This window comes from Lactuca sativa, chromosome 5, assembly GCF_002870075.4.
Source record: "Lactuca sativa cultivar Salinas chromosome 5, Lsat_Salinas_v11, whole genome shotgun sequence".
NCBI classification, from domain to species: domain Eukaryota; kingdom Viridiplantae; phylum Streptophyta; class Magnoliopsida; order Asterales; family Asteraceae; genus Lactuca; species Lactuca sativa.
This window is the reverse complement of record NC_056627.2, coordinates 265,254,726-265,272,833: the sequence shown is the minus strand read 5'-3', so window position 1 is coordinate 265,272,833 and position 18,108 is coordinate 265,254,726. Positions and strand designations below refer to the sequence as shown.

At 36.8% G+C, this 18,108-nt stretch overlaps 1 protein-coding gene across 1 annotated transcript; it reads right to left on the bottom strand.

The window, feature by feature from the left end:
- Positions 1-305: 305 nt before the first annotated feature.
- Positions 306-2,070, bottom strand: LOC111878526 (allene oxide synthase 3). The gene has a single exon (XM_023875045.2). It carries the CDS (start codon positions 1,845-1,847, stop codon positions 408-410), a length of 1,440 nt encoding a protein of 479 aa, XP_023730813.1. The 5' UTR covers positions 1,848-2,070; the 3' UTR covers positions 306-407.
- Between the last annotated feature and the right edge of the window lie 16,038 nt (positions 2,071-18,108).

Genomic DNA, 18,108 nt, shown 5'->3' with positions numbered 1-18,108 from the left:
AATTTGCTCTTTAAAGTAAGTTAGAGTTGTTATCTAAAAAACAGATTTTTTGATTTCCTAGATCATTATCTTTCAATGTAAACTTTTTGCTAATGCAAGTTCAGCCATTTTCTGGATATTTGGAATTGCAATTGCCTAGGACTAGATTACATTTCAAATGAATTTTAATTGGAAGTTGAGAAAGTGAAAATAAAATTGAAGATAATCGAAATGAAATGAAATGAAAGAAGAGTTGTTTGTTTATGAAAAATATGACTATTATTACTTAAGATTAATTATATTGAATTAGGATATTAACTTAAAACTTCAGGAAGTCGTGGCTCACGTGGATTAATACAAGACCAAATATATATATAAAATATGGCACACGATATTAAAATAATAAAATGCATGAAAGCAAATAACAATTAGGTGGCCTTTCTAAATGATGCAATCGTGATGGACGCCCCAAGTGCAGAAAGTTTCCCGATCTCCACCGTAAACGTATCGTATCGGAGAAAAAGCTCCACCAACATCAGCCTGCAGCACAGCACCACCAGGTCCTTACCCGGACATTGTTTGTTGTCTGCCGACGGTTGTTCCGTCTCTCTAGCATTCGACCAGTACACATAATTTATCAGCTTCTCTCCCTCTCCGACGAACCTATCGGCAACGAAATCCTCTGGATTCTCAAACACCTTCGGATCCTTGGTGGCGAACGGCTGATATCCGAAGATAATCTCTCCTTTCTTAATCTGAAATGCAGCGTCGTGGCTCTCCACCACAATGTCTTCCCTGGCCTTGGCGTACTGAAACGGAACCGGTGGATTGATTCTCAATGTTTCATAAACGACGGATTTAGTTAACGGCATCTTCTCCAAAGCGGAGAAAGTGATGTCTCCTTCTTCCTTCACGACGGCTCTGATTTCTTCAGCAAGGCGGCGGTGTAAATCCTCTCCGCCTGATCCGATCCACCTGATTAGTGTCGGAAACAGAACCTTCATGCCGCCGAACGCGTTAAAACCTGCCAGAAACACCAAATTATGGCAAGCTTCCTCTCTTTTCATACCCAAGGTTTCAGCTTCGTCCAGTAACGACGACGCGGAATCATAAACGGCATTGTATAGCTGCTTGTATCCAGATTTAATCAGGAGAAACGGCAACCGAACTGTGTGGATGATGTCGTCAATGAAATTCGGTTTAATCCCTGCTGTTCCTAACGGAGCTAGCTGAAGAGCTAACCACGTGGCGATGGTTCCAGGACCTTTCGACTTGAGCTCCGTCTCAGACGGAAGAACTCCGGTGACAAGCTTGAACACAAAGTCAAATGCCATATTATCACTGTGATTATTAAAATCAGCGGATTTCTTCTCTGAGATCTCATTTTCGAGATTCTCAAAGAGCTCCGCTAAGCTTGTCCGGAGATATGGAATAAACTTCTTGTGTGAAGAAGCAAGGAACGACAGGAAGAACGTCTTTAGAGCATGGTGGTTAGATTCAGTGGTGTCGAGGAAAGCGCAGACTCGGTAACCACCGAAGAAGGAGGTGGAAGGCATGTAGGTGCCATCGAGAATGTCTCTCTTTTCGACTTTGTCATTGTCAAAGAGGATGGTGAAGCTTTTGGAATCAAGAACAGCGACGACTTTGGGACTGGAGGAGATGAATGGCCCCGGCGGCATGTTGGTGCGGAAGACTGTGGAGTTGTATTTCTGGATTCTGGATTTGAAGAACTCATTCTCGCCTTGGTTGTAAAAGTAGTCGTAGCGATCCTTGATCGGACCGATGAACGGCAGCCCATAGCTGCCGGGGATTTCTCGCAAGGAGAGTTCCAATGAGGATGTAGGGTGGTCGGAAGAAGATGGAGTCATTGGTGAAAATGGTACATATTATCATATAATAAAACTCGTAAGATTTATAGAATAATAAAAATTACAGTTTCCATATTTTAATAAATTGGTGAATAGCACTAAAGGAAAATAAGGAAAATTTCAATCAAGTTAATATTTTCGTTTTTCAGCAAGTCAATATTTTATTTTTATGTATGTTTTTATATATATCTTTCTTTCCCATCTAAAACAACATATAAAAATTAAAAAAGAAAAAAAAAACTCTATGTTTAAATTGTTGGTTCAGTTTTTTATTATTTTTAAATTTTTAATGATATATATATATATATATATATATATATATATATATATATATATATATATATATATATATATATATATATATATATATTAAAAGCTAATGTATTTGTTTAACTTTTTATTTATATATGAACAATTATTATAAAATATTAATTGTGAAGGCTTTGTTTCGTCTATTTTCTACTACAATCAAAGATAATAATCTATAAGTTTAAATAAAAGATGAATATGTTTTTGAAAGTTATGCATCTAAAGGTTATAGAAATTGGGTCGCCGTTGACGGAAACTAGTTGATTACCCTATGAAGACCTAACAATTCATATATTCGTGTCATTTTTACGTGTCAGACATAAATTTGAAACGACATGTATATACGAAAAAAATAAGTTTTATCTTAATTTTCAAGATTTATTCCTATCATGTCGTATCACACACAAATTTTTGTGTTTATGTTTCGAATTGTCAGGTACACCCCCCTTGTGATGCAACACAAAATCATAAAAGAGTTGGAGAAATTTCATAAAGAAACTGGTATTAATTTTGTAAAACAAACGGAAAGTTGTATCAAATTTATAATAAGGAAAAACGGAGGGCAAATTATCAAAAAAGAACTTTGTACGAAATTTGTAATATAAATTGAAATCTGTGAGAAAGTTGTAAAATATTAAAGATGGAGGGAGCATGGGACATAACCGATAAATTAATAAAAAGAGAAAATTGAGAAAAGGGGATTTGAACCCTACAAATCTGCAAAACTACCCAACGGCCAACGACTCGACTACACGACAATTACATTTAATATTTCTATATTGTTTTTTTAAATACTAAATTATTATGTTTTTAGAATTGTTAGTAATAAATAATAAATTTCTATGATTGTTAGTAATAGATTATTACTTTCGATAAGAGATTGAGAAATCTAACCATTTATTTAGTTTACAGTTAAGTAACCTTTTTTCAAAGCAATCATGCTCCGAATGGACATTTCGGATTAGACAAAAACGAGTCAAACATGTAACCTATATCATATTATATTACAAAAGAAGATTTTTTTTTCACCATATTCATTTAAAACTCTCATGCATTTTATTTTCACAACATTAATTTGAAACTCCCATGACTTTTCAATTTCTTTATGATAATTATTATAAGTTGCTTAACTGCAGAGTTCTTATAAGGAATGCTTAGTTCTCCTTCCCAGCCGATGTGTCTCCTTCCCAGCCGAAAGTGGGTTAGATATGATCCCACATCGGCTGGGAAGGAGAACTAAACATTCCTTATAAGGGGTGTGGATACCTTCCCTGTCACAACGCGTTTTAAAGCCGTGAGGGCAGCAGATCCCATAAGAACTCTGCAGTTAAGCGTGTTCGGGCGGCAGTAGTACCAGGATGGGTGACCCCCTGGGAAGTCCTCGTGCCGAGTTGCTCAAAGCGGACAATATTGTGATACGTGCTAGAGGGGGATGTTACAAATGGTATCAGAGCTAGGGCACGGGTCGATGTGTTCAACGAGGACGTCGAACCCTATAATGGGGGTGAAAGTGGGTTAGATCTGATCCCACATCGGCTGGGAAGGAGAACTAAGCATTCCTTATAAGGGGTGTGGATACCTTCTCTATCACAACGCATTTTAAAGCCGTGAGGGCAACAGATCCCATAAGAACTCTGCAGTTAAGCGTGCTCGGGCGGGAGTAGTACCAGGATGGGTGACCCTACTCATCAATGGGTTTGAAACCAGTGCCCGAACCATATCCAGAAGCTCATCCTCGAGTGGACACCATGATCAACACAGACTGAAATAAAAACATACAAACGATCAGAAAAAATATCGGGAAAACTCCCTCTTTACAAGATCCTTAGAAGTTCCAAGACCGTTCTTGTCTTAAATACACATCTTGTGCTTTTAGTAGTACGGGCCCAATACTACTACCTTTTGTTGGATTATTTTTCTAAGCCCATAATTTTAATTGGTATATAAATGAATTGATAGTAGCATAGTCCTTTTGGGTTGCCCTCAAACCTAGCATATCTGATTAAGAATTAATCAAAAATTAATCAGAATTAATTGGCTTAATTAAAAGTATAGGGGTTAAAGTGTAATTATTCAATAGTTGAACAAGAGGCATTCTAGAACCTTCCTAGTGCCTTGGACGATTTTAGGAGGACATTTAGGGTTCTAGAATTATCCTTGTAGGATAATCAGGACACCAGATAATTGCCAATTCAAGATAATATTATTATATTGGTTTTAGGGTTATCCATGGTTTCTATGTTGCACTATATAAGAACCCCTAAGCCTTGCATTTTTTTTCCATTCCTTCTTAAAATGAGATAGCTAAAATTCTACTCTTCTTTCCCCTCTCTCTATAGTCTTCCTTCTTGTTAGCTTGGGTATGAACCATTAATGGCACAACAATTGTGGTTCTTGCTTCCGAGAGATCTACAAGTGAAGGATTCTTGTTATTTACTATAATAATAACAAGGTATATAAACCTAAACCCTTTTATGGTTTTTGAAATATAATTAGGGTTTCTAGGGTTTCTTATTTGATGTTCTTAGTTATAGGTTCAATAGTGAAAACATAGATCCTTTGGTTGCATGTGAACTTAAGGGTTTTAAGTTTATTTGTTTTACCTATTTCCTATCAGTGGTATCAGAGCGTTTGGTTTGTTTTCAATTGAATGTCTATAAATGTTGAATTTGATCAGTTAGGGTTTATAGAAATTAAACCCTAAAAGCCAAGAATTTCGACTAGGGTTAGGGTTTTTCGAAACTCTAGCCCTTTCCCCTTGATTTCAAAATTTAGGATTAGGGTTTTTGAAACCTAGTATTATGAAAAGTTTTAAAATACACCTTATACTATATGTAAAATTAAAAGTTTAATAATTACTATATATATAAGACTATGTCAGTCAAATCGCTGGTACGCCTCATTCACAAAGCCATACTATAAGGGGAGTTTAAGGAAGCGGCTTATAAAATGACCGTCATTGGGTATCGATTCTTACCCACTTCTCTCTTGTATGGTGGGAAGTCGCTAGCCGAACGGATTTGATAGGTCAACTAAATCTCATTAAAAGTATAATGTTATTAAAAAGTACCAGGGCCTTTTTATTTAAAATCCCAAATCTAGTTACTTTAGAAAAAATGTGAATTAAAATCCCAAATCTAGTTACTTTAGAAAAAAAATGTGAATTAGTATGCTAACCCATGAAATTGCTCATTACACTTTATAAGTCATTAGTGGAGCGTGTGTGATTAACCAACACACTAATAGGAACTAATAAAGAGTTGTAATGGGTATCTAATAAATTATCAGTGTTGATGGAGCATGTGTGGTTTACGAGCACATCAATTAGGATGATAAATGATAATGAGGTTACCAAGCATATTTGCATGGTTATTTATATCTTGTTTGTGATCAGCGACATCCGTTTTCTAAGTTGTGAAATATATAGTTGGGTCCTAGCCTTAATATTTTATTTTGGGTTACTGTATTAAGGATTATTCTTATCTAACTTAAATTACCTTGTTTTTATAGATGTCTACTCCAATTGATGCTTCTGCTTACTCCTCCTCCAACCATCATAACTTCTCCTTACTCACTATCTGCTCCAAAGTCATATTGGATAGTACCAATTACAATGATTGGATACGTAATATAAAGATGGCTCTTTGATTCGAGAACAAAGAGTATGTCCTCAAGAAAGAACTTATTGAAGTCGATGAGGCCAAAGCTATTCCTGAAGAATACGCCTCCTACAAAAATCATTACGATGATGCAACAAAAGTTGTTTGAATCATGGTCGCCACTATGACCCCTAAGCTGTAGCGATTTTATGAGGACTACTGGCATTAAGAGATGATGAAGGACCTTATGGAAAAGATTCATAAGTGAGCTCGTCAAGAAAAGTATGAATTGGTCAAATCCCTCATGGCATACAAGATGAAAGACGGAGAATCTGTATGTAGCCACATGGAAAGAATGCACCGATACATTGAACACCTTGTTAGGATAAATGTGCATTTTGATGAGGAGTTAGCCATTGACATGGTCTTGAACTCCTTACCTAGATGTTATGATCAGTTTATCTTAGTTTATCATTTGAAAAAACACTAAGACCACCTTGGCTCAATTGCACAACCTACTATAGACTACTGAGGCAGGAATGAAGAGTAAGAACTCAAACCGTAATCCTGCTAGTGCTCCCGTTTTGACCATTGATCAAGCAAAGGGGAAGAACAAGAAAGGTCCTCCTAAATAGAATTGGAAAGGAAAATCTCATGTTGGGTCGTCAAGCAATGGACCCAAAGGAAAATCTAGTTCTGAAATTCTTCACACTTTTGATCCCAAAGAGGCCACTTTCTTTTACTTTAATGACAAGGGGCATTGGAAACGAAGTTGCCCAAAGTATCTGCAAGATATCAGGGATGGCAAGCTGAAGCCATCTTTTGTAGGTATATACACTATTTCATCTAATAACTCATCATCTTCTAGTTCTTGGGTCCTTGATACAAGATGTGGTTTTCACATTTGTTGTAATTTGCTGGGTCTAAGAAAAAGTGAGGAGGTGGAGTACGGAAGAATGAACCTGATCATCGGGAATATGCGATATTCTCCTGTTACCAAGATTGGAGTTTATAGTCTAGTGTTTAGTAGTGGTGTTAGTTTGGATTTAACAAATTTTTGCTACTCGTCAGAAATAACACGTTACATTATTTCATTCCATGCATTATTCATACAAGGTTTTAGATATTCTTTTGATGATTTGAATGGTTCTATTTCAGTTTATAAAAATGGTGTTTTGTATTTGAAGCTTTACCTTGTAATGGTGTTTATGAAACTGTGACGTATGTTAACAATTTAGGCAATAATGTATTTCATATTCATTCGTCTAATAGGGTAGACAAAGTGTTCTTGTGGAATTATCATCTTGGACACGTTAACAAGAAACACATCGCCCAACTCCAAAAGGATGGAGTGTTTGAATCATTTGACTTAAGGTCAGATGATACATTCGACTCTTCTCTTTTGGGAAAGATAACAAAATCACCTTTCATAGGATCTTGTGAAGGAGGTGAAGGCTTATTGGATCTCATACATAGTGATGTGTGTGGACCCTTCAGATCATCGACAATGGATGCTAATCGATTCTATTTGACTTTTATAGATGATTATAGCAGATATGGTTATATCTACTTAATCAAGCATAAGTCAGGATCCTTTGAAAAGTTCAAAGATTTTAGACATGAAGTCGAGAATCAATTAGGAAAGAAGATAAATATTCTTAGATCTGATACAGGCGTAAAGTATCTTAGTATCGAGTTTAACAACTATCTAAAGGAATGTGGAATAGTTTCACAATTAACTCCTCTAAGGACACCACAGTTGAATGGTGTGGCTTAGAGGCGTAATCAGACCTTGTTAGAGAAGGTTCATTTCATGATGAGTCTTGCTTCTCTTCCTATTCACTTCTAGGGGTATGTCTTAAAGGCAACCACCCACATCCTCAATCTTGTCCCTAAAAAGAAGGATGCCAAAACACCACATGAGATGTGGACGGGGAAAGTTCCCCCATTAGCACATATGAAAGTCTGGGGTTGTCAAGCTTTCATGAGATGAGAGACTTATCAAAAGCTAGCAACTAGAAGTGAGAAGTGTATTTTCATTGGTTACCCAAAACAGTCATTTAGATATTTGTTCTAAAAACCTAATGAGAACGTGCTCTTTATAGCACGAAGAAGAGTCTTTTGAGAGAGAGAGAGAGAGAGAGATCTCATATTCAAAGAGGACAGTAGGAGTACCATTGATATGGAAGAAATTCAAGAGTCAACTAGTGAAGGAACCATAGATGATACGGGCACTTAACAAGAGGAAGAGGTTCCTATTGAACCGACAGACAAGTCATTACCTCTTAGGCGTTACAGTAAAATTAGCATGCCACCTGATTTCTATGGCTTCCATATTAATATAGATGGTGACACATTTGTCAGTAAGAGGACACCGATAAATTTGGATAAGCCGAGTAGCTACAAGGAAGTAATGGACGGCCCTAAGGCTGCTAAGTGGAAAGAGGCAATGGACAGCGAGAGCAAGTCCATGTATGACAACCAAGTTTGGAATTTGGTTGACAATGTACCAGGTCAAAAGATAGTTGGGTGCCAATGGATCAAGAAGAAGACCGAAATATATGGAAAGGTAAACACCTTCAAGGCTCGATTGGTTGCAAATGGATTCGTTCAAACCCCGGGGGTTGACTATGATAAGACCTTCTCAACAATAGCCAAGAAAAAAAACTATTAGGATAATGCTCGACATAGCTTCCTTTCATGACTATGAAATTTGGCAGATGGATGTCAAAATCTCTTTCCTTAATGAGAAGTTGGTTGAAGATGTTTACAGGAGTCAACTAGAGGGTTTTATAGATGTAAAGTTTCCAAATAGAGTGTGTAATCTTGATAATTCCATCTATGGATTGAAACAAGCATATTTCATATGGAATCTCTGCTTCCATGAGAAAGTCAAAGAGTTTGGTTTCTTTAGGAGTGAAGATGAGTCTTGTGTGTATATCAAGGCTAGTGGGAGTATATTGACTTTTCTGGTGTTGTATGTCGATGACATACTACTCATGGGAAACAACATTCCAACTTTGCAAGAAGTTAAGTCTTGGCTTGGAAAGTGTTTTGCCATGAAATACCTTGGAGAAGCAGTCTAGATTCTAGGGATAAGAATCTTGAGAGATAGAAAGAAGAGACTAATTGGACTTAGTTAAAGTACATACTTAGATAAAGTACTAAAGAGGTTTAGTATGGAAAATTCCATGAAAGGCGAGCTACCTATCTAGAGCAATACCAAATTAAGTAAAAGTCAAAGCCATAGCATAAATGAAGGAATAGCTTATATGAGTCGGATACCTTACGCTTTGGCTGTAGGGTCGATCATGTACGCTATGACATGTACTCACCCTGATGTGTCCTTTGCCATGAGCATGGTCAGTTGTTACGAGGGAAATCCCGGTAAAGCTCATTGGACATCATTTAACAACATTTTCAAGTATTTATGGAGGATGAAGGACATGATTCTAGTCCTTGGTGGCAGTGATACATTGAGAGTGAGTGGGTACATTGACACCAGCTTTCACACAGATAGACACAACTTTCATTCTCAGTCGGGTTGGGTGTTCATTTTATACGGTGGAGTAGTAACTTGGAAGAGTTCCAAAAGAGGACATGGTGGCTTATTCAACTTGAGAATAAGAGTACATAGCTACAAGTGAAGCATCAAAGGAGACAACTTGGGTGAAAAGCTTCATCGATGATCTAGAAGTTGTCCCGACCATTCAGGAGCTAATGGAACTTTTCTGTGATAATTAAGGAGCGATTTACTTGACTAAGGAACCAAGAGATCATGGAAAGTCTAGGCACATTAACAAAAATTAATGTTACCTCATACATAGGGTAGAAAGTCACCTCATCGTAAAGAGGGTATCATTAGAAGAGAGTCCTGTCGATCCGTTGACAAAGGCTCTGAGTAGGGTCAAGCATAGTCAGCATGCTAGGAGCATTGGTTTGAGAGATGATAATAGTTTTAGTAGTTAGATAACTTGTTTGAAACTTGTAAAATAATAAATATAATTTATTTTTGGTGATTAGATAATGGAGATTTATTTATGAGTTTGTTTACTGCCTTTTGTCAATTGTTTATTTTTGGTTTTGCATGTTTTACTTCCCGAAGAATGTGATTATTCAAATTCCACAGTTAGTCGTACATTTGGAAGTAGGTAGTGAATTAAGACTGTCATGAATTGGATTGTACATTGACTAAGGGAGTTAGACATAACAATAGTACTACTATAATGTTCATGAGTACCTAGAAATGGAGATTTAAGTGTTGGATAAACCCATGCTTAAAGAATTACTTCATGGATTCCATGGTGAGTAATTCTGAGACGATAATATCTTATGATCTTGAAACGAATATATATGAGTTGTACAAGTCGGTTGTACATCGATAATTCGTAAATGCATCGGTAACTTGATGTTATAAAACGTTTTGTCATGCATGATTTGATGAGTAAAAGATGCAAGCATATGAGTCAAATTTTATTCGTTCCTTTTGCCCTAACGGGAAAAGCGATATCTTTAGGCCCATTATTAATTTAGTGTTGACTTATAGTGTTGGGCCCAGCCAAGACTAAATTAATGTGTTCGATTAGAAGTCTTATATTGTCACAAATCAGAAATCGGGAGACAAAGTCTTGGATAATGAGGTGGATTCTATTCCATGTATCATGTATGACTGATATCTTCCAGAATGGAGGATTATATGATCACTCATCTTAGGACATGTTTTTGACTAGGTCAGAGTTTGATAGTGACTTTTGGAAGCTACAATTTACTGATTGATTCAGAAGTTATACTAGCAATTATATTTATAGACCTATCCAAGTGGGAGACTGTTGGATTAGGTGTCTAAGCCCATACCGATAATTGGTATATACTTGAATTGATAGTAGCACAGTCCTTTTAGGTTGCCCTCAAACTTAGCAATTGGACATGATGACTTTTAGAGAGAGAGAGAGAGAGGTTAATTTATTATGTGATAATAAATTGAAATAAATAGTTTATCAATATATTATGAGAATAATATATTAATTAGAAATAATAATATTTAATTAAGAATTAACCAGAATTAATTTTGGGATTAATTGAATTAATTAAAAGTACAAGGGTTATAGTGTAATTGTTCAACAGTTGAACAAGAGACATTATATAACCCTCCTAGAGCCTTTGAAGGTTTTAGGGTTCTAGAATTATCCTTGGAGAATAATCAGGAAAATGGATAATTACCGATTCAAGATAATATTATTATATTGGTTTTAGGGTTATCTAGGGTTTCCAGGTTATACTATATAAGAACCCCTAATCTTTGCATTTTCGGTCACTCATTCTTAAAAAGAGATACCCGAAATTATACTCTTATCTCTCCTGTCTCTATAGTCTCCCCTCTTGCTAGCTTGGGTGTGAACCATTAGAGGCACGACAATTATGGTGCTTGCTTCCAAGAGATCTACAAGTGAAGGATTCTTGTTATTTACTATAATAACAACAAGGCATGTAAACCTAAACCCTTTTATGATTCTTGAAATATAATTAGGGTTTCTATGGTTTCTTATTTGATGTTCTTAGTTATAGGTTCAATAGTGAAAACATAGATCCTTAGGTTGCATGAGAACTTAAGGGTTTTAAGTTTATTTGTTTTATCTATTTCCCATCACCTTCCACACCTATCTGCACTTTCCTCAAGAAACATCCCGAACTCTCTAAGTTTCCACACTAAATCCATACGCACCAACCATATGCTAAATAACATACATATCCCATTATGACATGTCCTAGACTCCACTAGGAATTCTCAACTCAACCGTCCTTTAATACCAAGAACCTCAATCAACACCCCTGGTTGCCTTATGCATGCAAGTTGTACACAAAATATGATCACATACACTATCGAATAATGATTTTACCCTAAATCCACAACCAAACAAGGAACAAGAAATGAGGCTAAACCGATCATTATAGGGCTATATGAAGCTAATCGTATACAACTTTTTAAGCATACACTTAGAAAATAACTAAGTCGATATCAATCCCATGTAGCACATAGCACCCAATCCTCCTAGGTTATAAGGCATCACACAAATCAAGAAATTCTAACATATGATTCTGGAAGGTATCCTTAGCCCTATTCTAGTATGCATTTCAAATATCATGCATACTAATCATAAAATATAGGTATGGGTATTTTGGGAACCACTTACTTAAGCTCGACTTATTGCATACATCGCACCCCTTTTACTTGGTGAAAATCTTTTTAGAAATTAAGTTTTCTTTTGAAAAGATTATCATTTCCTCAGTTTGAGTTCTGACACACCCGGGAGTGTTCCTGAATCCCTCAAACCAAAGCTATGATACTAACTTGTAATGATCCCAAAAAAAAAATGATAAAATTTTACATTTTTTAAACTCATAGATTCATTCACATAATATCTCCAAGTCAATCACCAAATACCATATCAGAACACCAAAGTTCAATTAAAAAGTGTTGAAATCATGAGGGGAGGATGTTGTATTATCACGTCGGGCCCTTCCCTTTCATATCGGATATACCTGAAACCATGAACATAAACTGTAAGCACACGGCTTAGTGAGTTCCCTAAAATACTACATACCAAACATACAATTGGGCCTAAACCTGGGGTATATTCCAACACAATAAACACTTATGGGCCTAGCCTAGGGGCTCAGTCTTGGGGTTTCTTCCAACCTATCATATACTCATGGGCCTAACCCTGGGGTTCTTTCTAACCCAATCATAAAATAAGGGGCCCAGTCATGGGTTTTATTTCAACCTAACATGCAAGCACATAAGAGTCATATATAAGCTAGTATTCTACATAAACAATCTAGTGGGTCTGTATTGGTACCCTCGACCCATAAGCAAAGTGAGAAGACTCACCTCTAACTGAAGATAAATGAATCACACACTCGAGTTGCTGCTAACACGACACCTCACACTAATCATAATTCAATAACAAACCTAATTAATAATCAGGGTTTAACCCATAGTTAATGGTCCAAATCATATTTAATCTTACCAATGGAAAAAGACCATTTTGTGCTTTCCATGCATGACCCAAGATACAAGGTCCAAAATCCATAACAACCCAAGGCCCAAAAACGGCCCAAGTGGGTTTTCTGGGAGTACGCCCAGCGTACTACCTATTAGACCCAACATACTACCTTGACATGGAAGTATTAAGGGGCAGCCACCGAATACACCCAAAGTACCCTTTAGAAGTCTAAATTCTCTATTTAGGTCTTAATGCTTTAAGAATTAATGTCAAAACTTCAGATCTAAGCCTAATGAACGTCTAAAGTCATAAAATTGTAACCTTTATGCCCTTGCATGGCAAAAGGAAGCTTAAAACCAAAACCCTAACTTATATTACCATTTAAAACTCCATAACTCTTGCATGGATGAAAACTAAGGACTAAGCTTGCATTTTTATGACACTAAACATTCTAAAATGCTTGAAAGGACAACTTAAATGTTCTGGAGTAGACAATACTCATGAAACCAAGGTTTTGGGACTAAAAGGTCATAACTTGCAAGCTAACAAGATCTAGAAAGGCAAACATCAAGATTTGAGCTTTATACCTACTGATGATGCATAAAGATGAGTAAATGCTAGATCCAAGAGATTGAGTGTAACACCACAACTCCAAGGGTCTTCCCTTACCACCAAGAACACCAAAATGTCACTAAAAAGCTTCAAAACTCTCACACAAGAATTAAGGTTTCAAGATGGAGGCTAAGATAGATGGAGGCTGGAGGTAAGGATAGGTTTAAGGCCATAAAGTCTTTTAAATAGGGTCCAAACCCTAAAATTTAGGGTTTGCCATTTGCATGAGTACGCCCAACGTACGAGACGAAACACAAAACCATATTTAATGACCTACTCCCGTCGTACCTGTCACGTACGCCCAACGTGGGGACCAACTTTGCATACTTTTTAAGAATCAAGCTAAACATGTACATACCTAGAACACTGGTGTTACAAACCATTCTGGATTTTGAAATTCTAAAGGTTGTTCTATCTGCATTTCAAATAGAGTTTTGACCATGGATGTATCAAACCAGGTGAGTTCTACTCTTAATTTTTACTACCATTTGAAACTACATACATTTATATGTATTCCGGAATCCGTAGATCATGTTCGAAATATGAAGAACAACTTTGGAATATGTATTTTTTTAAACATATATAGAGCAATATAAATATCTTAAAATGTGTCGAGGAACAGTTGTTTTAATCCGGAAAGAATGCTACTAATATATCCGAAATGGTAGTATACCTCCGGAATACGAAGATCAATTCCGGAATGATGTTTCAGAATGACATTCTGAAATAAAAATTGATTTTTTTGTCAGATATTGTTTAATAACCCATATTAGTCTGAAGACCAATTCACATGGATGTTATTAAAAAAAGTGGGTTTTACGGATAAAAAAATTGAATTCCATTTACAGGAGCTATCAGAATTGTGTCTGATAAAAATAAAATCGAATTACAAAAAATCTTAATAAACATTTTCTTTTATTTTTATGGTAATGTATTAAAACTATTGTTAAAAATTTGTTTTGCAGATAAAAAACCAAGATGTTGGGTTGGAAAAAATAAATAAAAAATAAACCACCAAAGGCACCGATAAAACTAAGAAAGAAATAAGAAAGGGTGTTAAAACTTAAATTGAAAGCAGATAGAACTTTGAATGATGGGACAGGAGCAGGTTTAGACAAACTTGTTATTATAGTATAGTTGCAAATTAATAATTTTTGTCATGGATACGTTTTAGCAAGTTCGTTTTAATTTTGGATACGTTTGTTCAAGTTCGTTTTTAATGCATATTTTAATATATTTTAATTTAGTCTCCAACATCCAGTGACTCGATCAATGAGGATGCATTGCCAATAGAATATGAAATACTACGTTTTGAAGACGAGCAACGTCGTCTTGTTGATATGATTGCGTTAAAAATGATTTGTGGTTATCAATGTGTGAAACAAGGAATGGTAATACCGAAAATCCCATATCGCCTTCTACGGTCGAGGAGCATAGAAAACTAGCATTATATAATATGAAAATGCTCCTCATTACAATGTATGAAGATATAAGATGGTTTGTGAACACAATGGACATCATTGAAGAAGCACGTAGGACAAGTGCAAAAATAGAAGAACGAGTCCAAATGACTGATAATAGGTTCAACATAATTGAGACCTAAATGGAATAGTTTGAAAATCATGTTGACACTGTTAGTTTTGTACGTCCCAAATATTTACCACCAAAAATTTCGTTTTCATAATAATAAAACCATCAATCAAACACGTTTATATACCATAAAGGAAAATCATAGTATATTAATCAAACATCATAAATGCATCAGAGTCAAATAAGGCGGAAATCATGGTGTGTGTGCAATGCGATCATCCCGAGCTCTTCCCTTTTGATCCGGAAGTATCTAAAATATAAAATGAAAAAATGTAAGTAGAAATCTTAGTGAATTCCCCAAAATACTACATATCATACATATCTGCCAGCTCAAGGCTAGGTCGGGTCTATTTCAACCCCAAATCTATTTCAACTTACGTTTAACACCCCGTTTATTAAATAAATAAATAGATAAAATTGATATGAATTGTAGCCCTAAGATCCATAATAGTTAGCTAGGTGTTGATTTCGGGGAGCCAAATGATATAAATTGGGTTTTCGGGGGTTAAAGTGTAAATTCGAGATTTATTTTGCAAAGATTTTTAGAAGATAAAGGGGTGTTTGGTATCATTTGTACTTAATAAGAAAGGATTTGGGACGGATGGGGTTAAAAGGGTAAATTATGTACCTAAGTTGAAAAGAATTGGTCATGGAGGGGATATATGGTAACTTTTAGGACTTAAATTAAAAAGGTTTTGGATTGCTGGGGGGCTGAATGGTAATTTATAGAGTGGATTTGAAAAGAATTTGTGGGTCAGGGGCTAATTTTGTACAAGTGGAATAAAGTTCAGATGGAGTCGGGGTTTAAACTAGTCACCACCTTTCCCTCACCCCTCGTCGCACACACTACACCCTAACCCTAAAACTTCAGCCGATGCTTCCTTATCGCTCCCATCCCAGTGCCACCATCTCCATCGTTGAAACACCACCGGCGTGCTCCTACTGTTGGTGGCAACTAGGACCACCGACGAAGGCAACAACCGCGGGCCTATAGTGTGTGAGTCAGGAAGATCGGGAACACGAAGTCACGACTGCCACCTCTATTGCCTCCCTCAGGTAACAACACAACCAACTACTCTTCCTCCCTTTTCGTTTCAGCCAATGCTACCTCTCACCAGCTATTGTCGCAGGTCTGACAGCTGTCCCATCGTTAATTTCTTCCGGTAGTCGCATGCCACCGTGAATGGGTGGCTGCGCTGTGATGTGTGTGTTCCTATTTCATCCCATGTCATTGTGTGTGTGCGTGTTTCAAACGTTGCAAAGGATTTATGGATGATTTATCGGATGGAAAACGCAAGGGCCACCATGGCAGCCAACCATGGTGGCTGTTGCCCATGCTACTCCCTCTGCCGCCACCAGCCACCGTGAGGGGTGGTGTGTGTGTGTGTGTTTGTTTGTATTAGTGTGTGTCTTTTATTTGGGTTTTTGTTTTCTAATGATTTAACCGATGCTAGAATAATAAAATAAACTCATAACCACCACCATGAGGTGGTGGCCGCCACCGTGAGCCGCTATTGACCACCACTGCCCAAGGTGGTAGTGGGTCGTGCGCAACTTATGAAACCCTAATGGGCCAAATGAATCCCTAATTGATCTAAGGACTTAGTTTTGGGCCTATTGGGCTATGATTGGGTTGAAAACCCTAATTAGGGTTTAGAAAACCCTAATTTATGAATTATTGGTTTGGACTTATCGGGACCCGCATATTTGGCCATTGGAATGGAATTATAAATTGCACCCAATCACACCATATGATTTATTTAAAAGATTTATGGACTTAATGGATTAAGTCCTTAATGGGTTAAGTGAGAAACATTTAACGTTAATCATCATTTCATGTGAAAATCCTAATTTCACATGGGCTTTGAGTTGGGCCTTTCTATTGGGTTTTAGTGATTGGGCCAACAATGTGACTTTCAAGAACAATCATATGGACTAGAACACATTTATGGGCTTTAGGGTAAGGCCCATGTGAGGGTTTGGGCCCAATTTGGAAAATTAGGCCATAGGTGGGCTATAATTGGGCCTTTATGATTATGAGATATCGGGCCATTAGAAATGAAAAATGTTTGGACTGGACTAAATGGTTGGGCCTTAGAATAAGACCATGTAAGGTTTGGGACTAATTTGGAAAATTGGGTCATATGTTGGGCTTTAAGTCATAGTTGACTTTTGGGCCTTTAGATTGGGCCTTGGGCTTGAATCAAGCTAAGATAGGGGTAAAGTAGTCTTTTACCCTAAGCATGGACTTATGGGTGTATGTTGGAACCCAATTGTTGATTGGGTGTTATTTGATGATTGACAGTTCAAGAACCTGTCATCCAACAGCTAGAGTTTTGTCTATGGGACTTCAATAGTGTGAGGTGAGTTACCTTTCAGTAGAAGTGGGTCGAAGGCACCAATGTCGGCCCACTAGTAGTTGATTATAATTGAGATGATTGTCTTTATGATAATTTTCTGGTTGCCACTATCTGTTATGTTTTATGTGCTAGTATGACAAAATGTTATGTGATAGTGGTAGTAGGGGGAATAGTCCCCACATCTGGTCGATAGGGCCAAGGGGTAGGTCGGGCACCCCGGTATGCCTGATAGTATGATTATGTTATGCTTTTATGTGGTAGTAGTAGGGAGTGAAATAGTCCCCGTAACTGGTTTAGATAATCGGAGGGGTAGGTTGGATACCCCGGTATGTCTGATAGGGGTAGGTTAGGCACCTCGGTATGCCTACTAGGGGTAGGTTGAGCACCCCGGTATGCTCAACAGGGTAGGTCGGAGCCGGCTCAATCGCAACGCATCACACTATGTTTTCCGCACATGAGATCTTTGGGATTATACTCTGATATTGTTTATGATGACATGCTTTGATTATTGACATACAAGCTTTGACATGATATGTTATTATGGATGTTTTCTTATACTGATGGTTTTATAATAACTTAATTTAAAAAAAATTGGTTTTAAATTTTGGGATGTTACAAGTTGGTATCAGAGCCTTGGTTTGAAGGATTCGGGCACACTCTCGGGTGTGCCTGGACTCAAACTGAGGACTTAGTATGAAAAATTTCAAATGTAAAATCATTTTATAAAAAAAATGAACTTTGAAAAGAACAAGGTGTGTGATCTGTGCAATCAGCAGAGCTCAAGTAC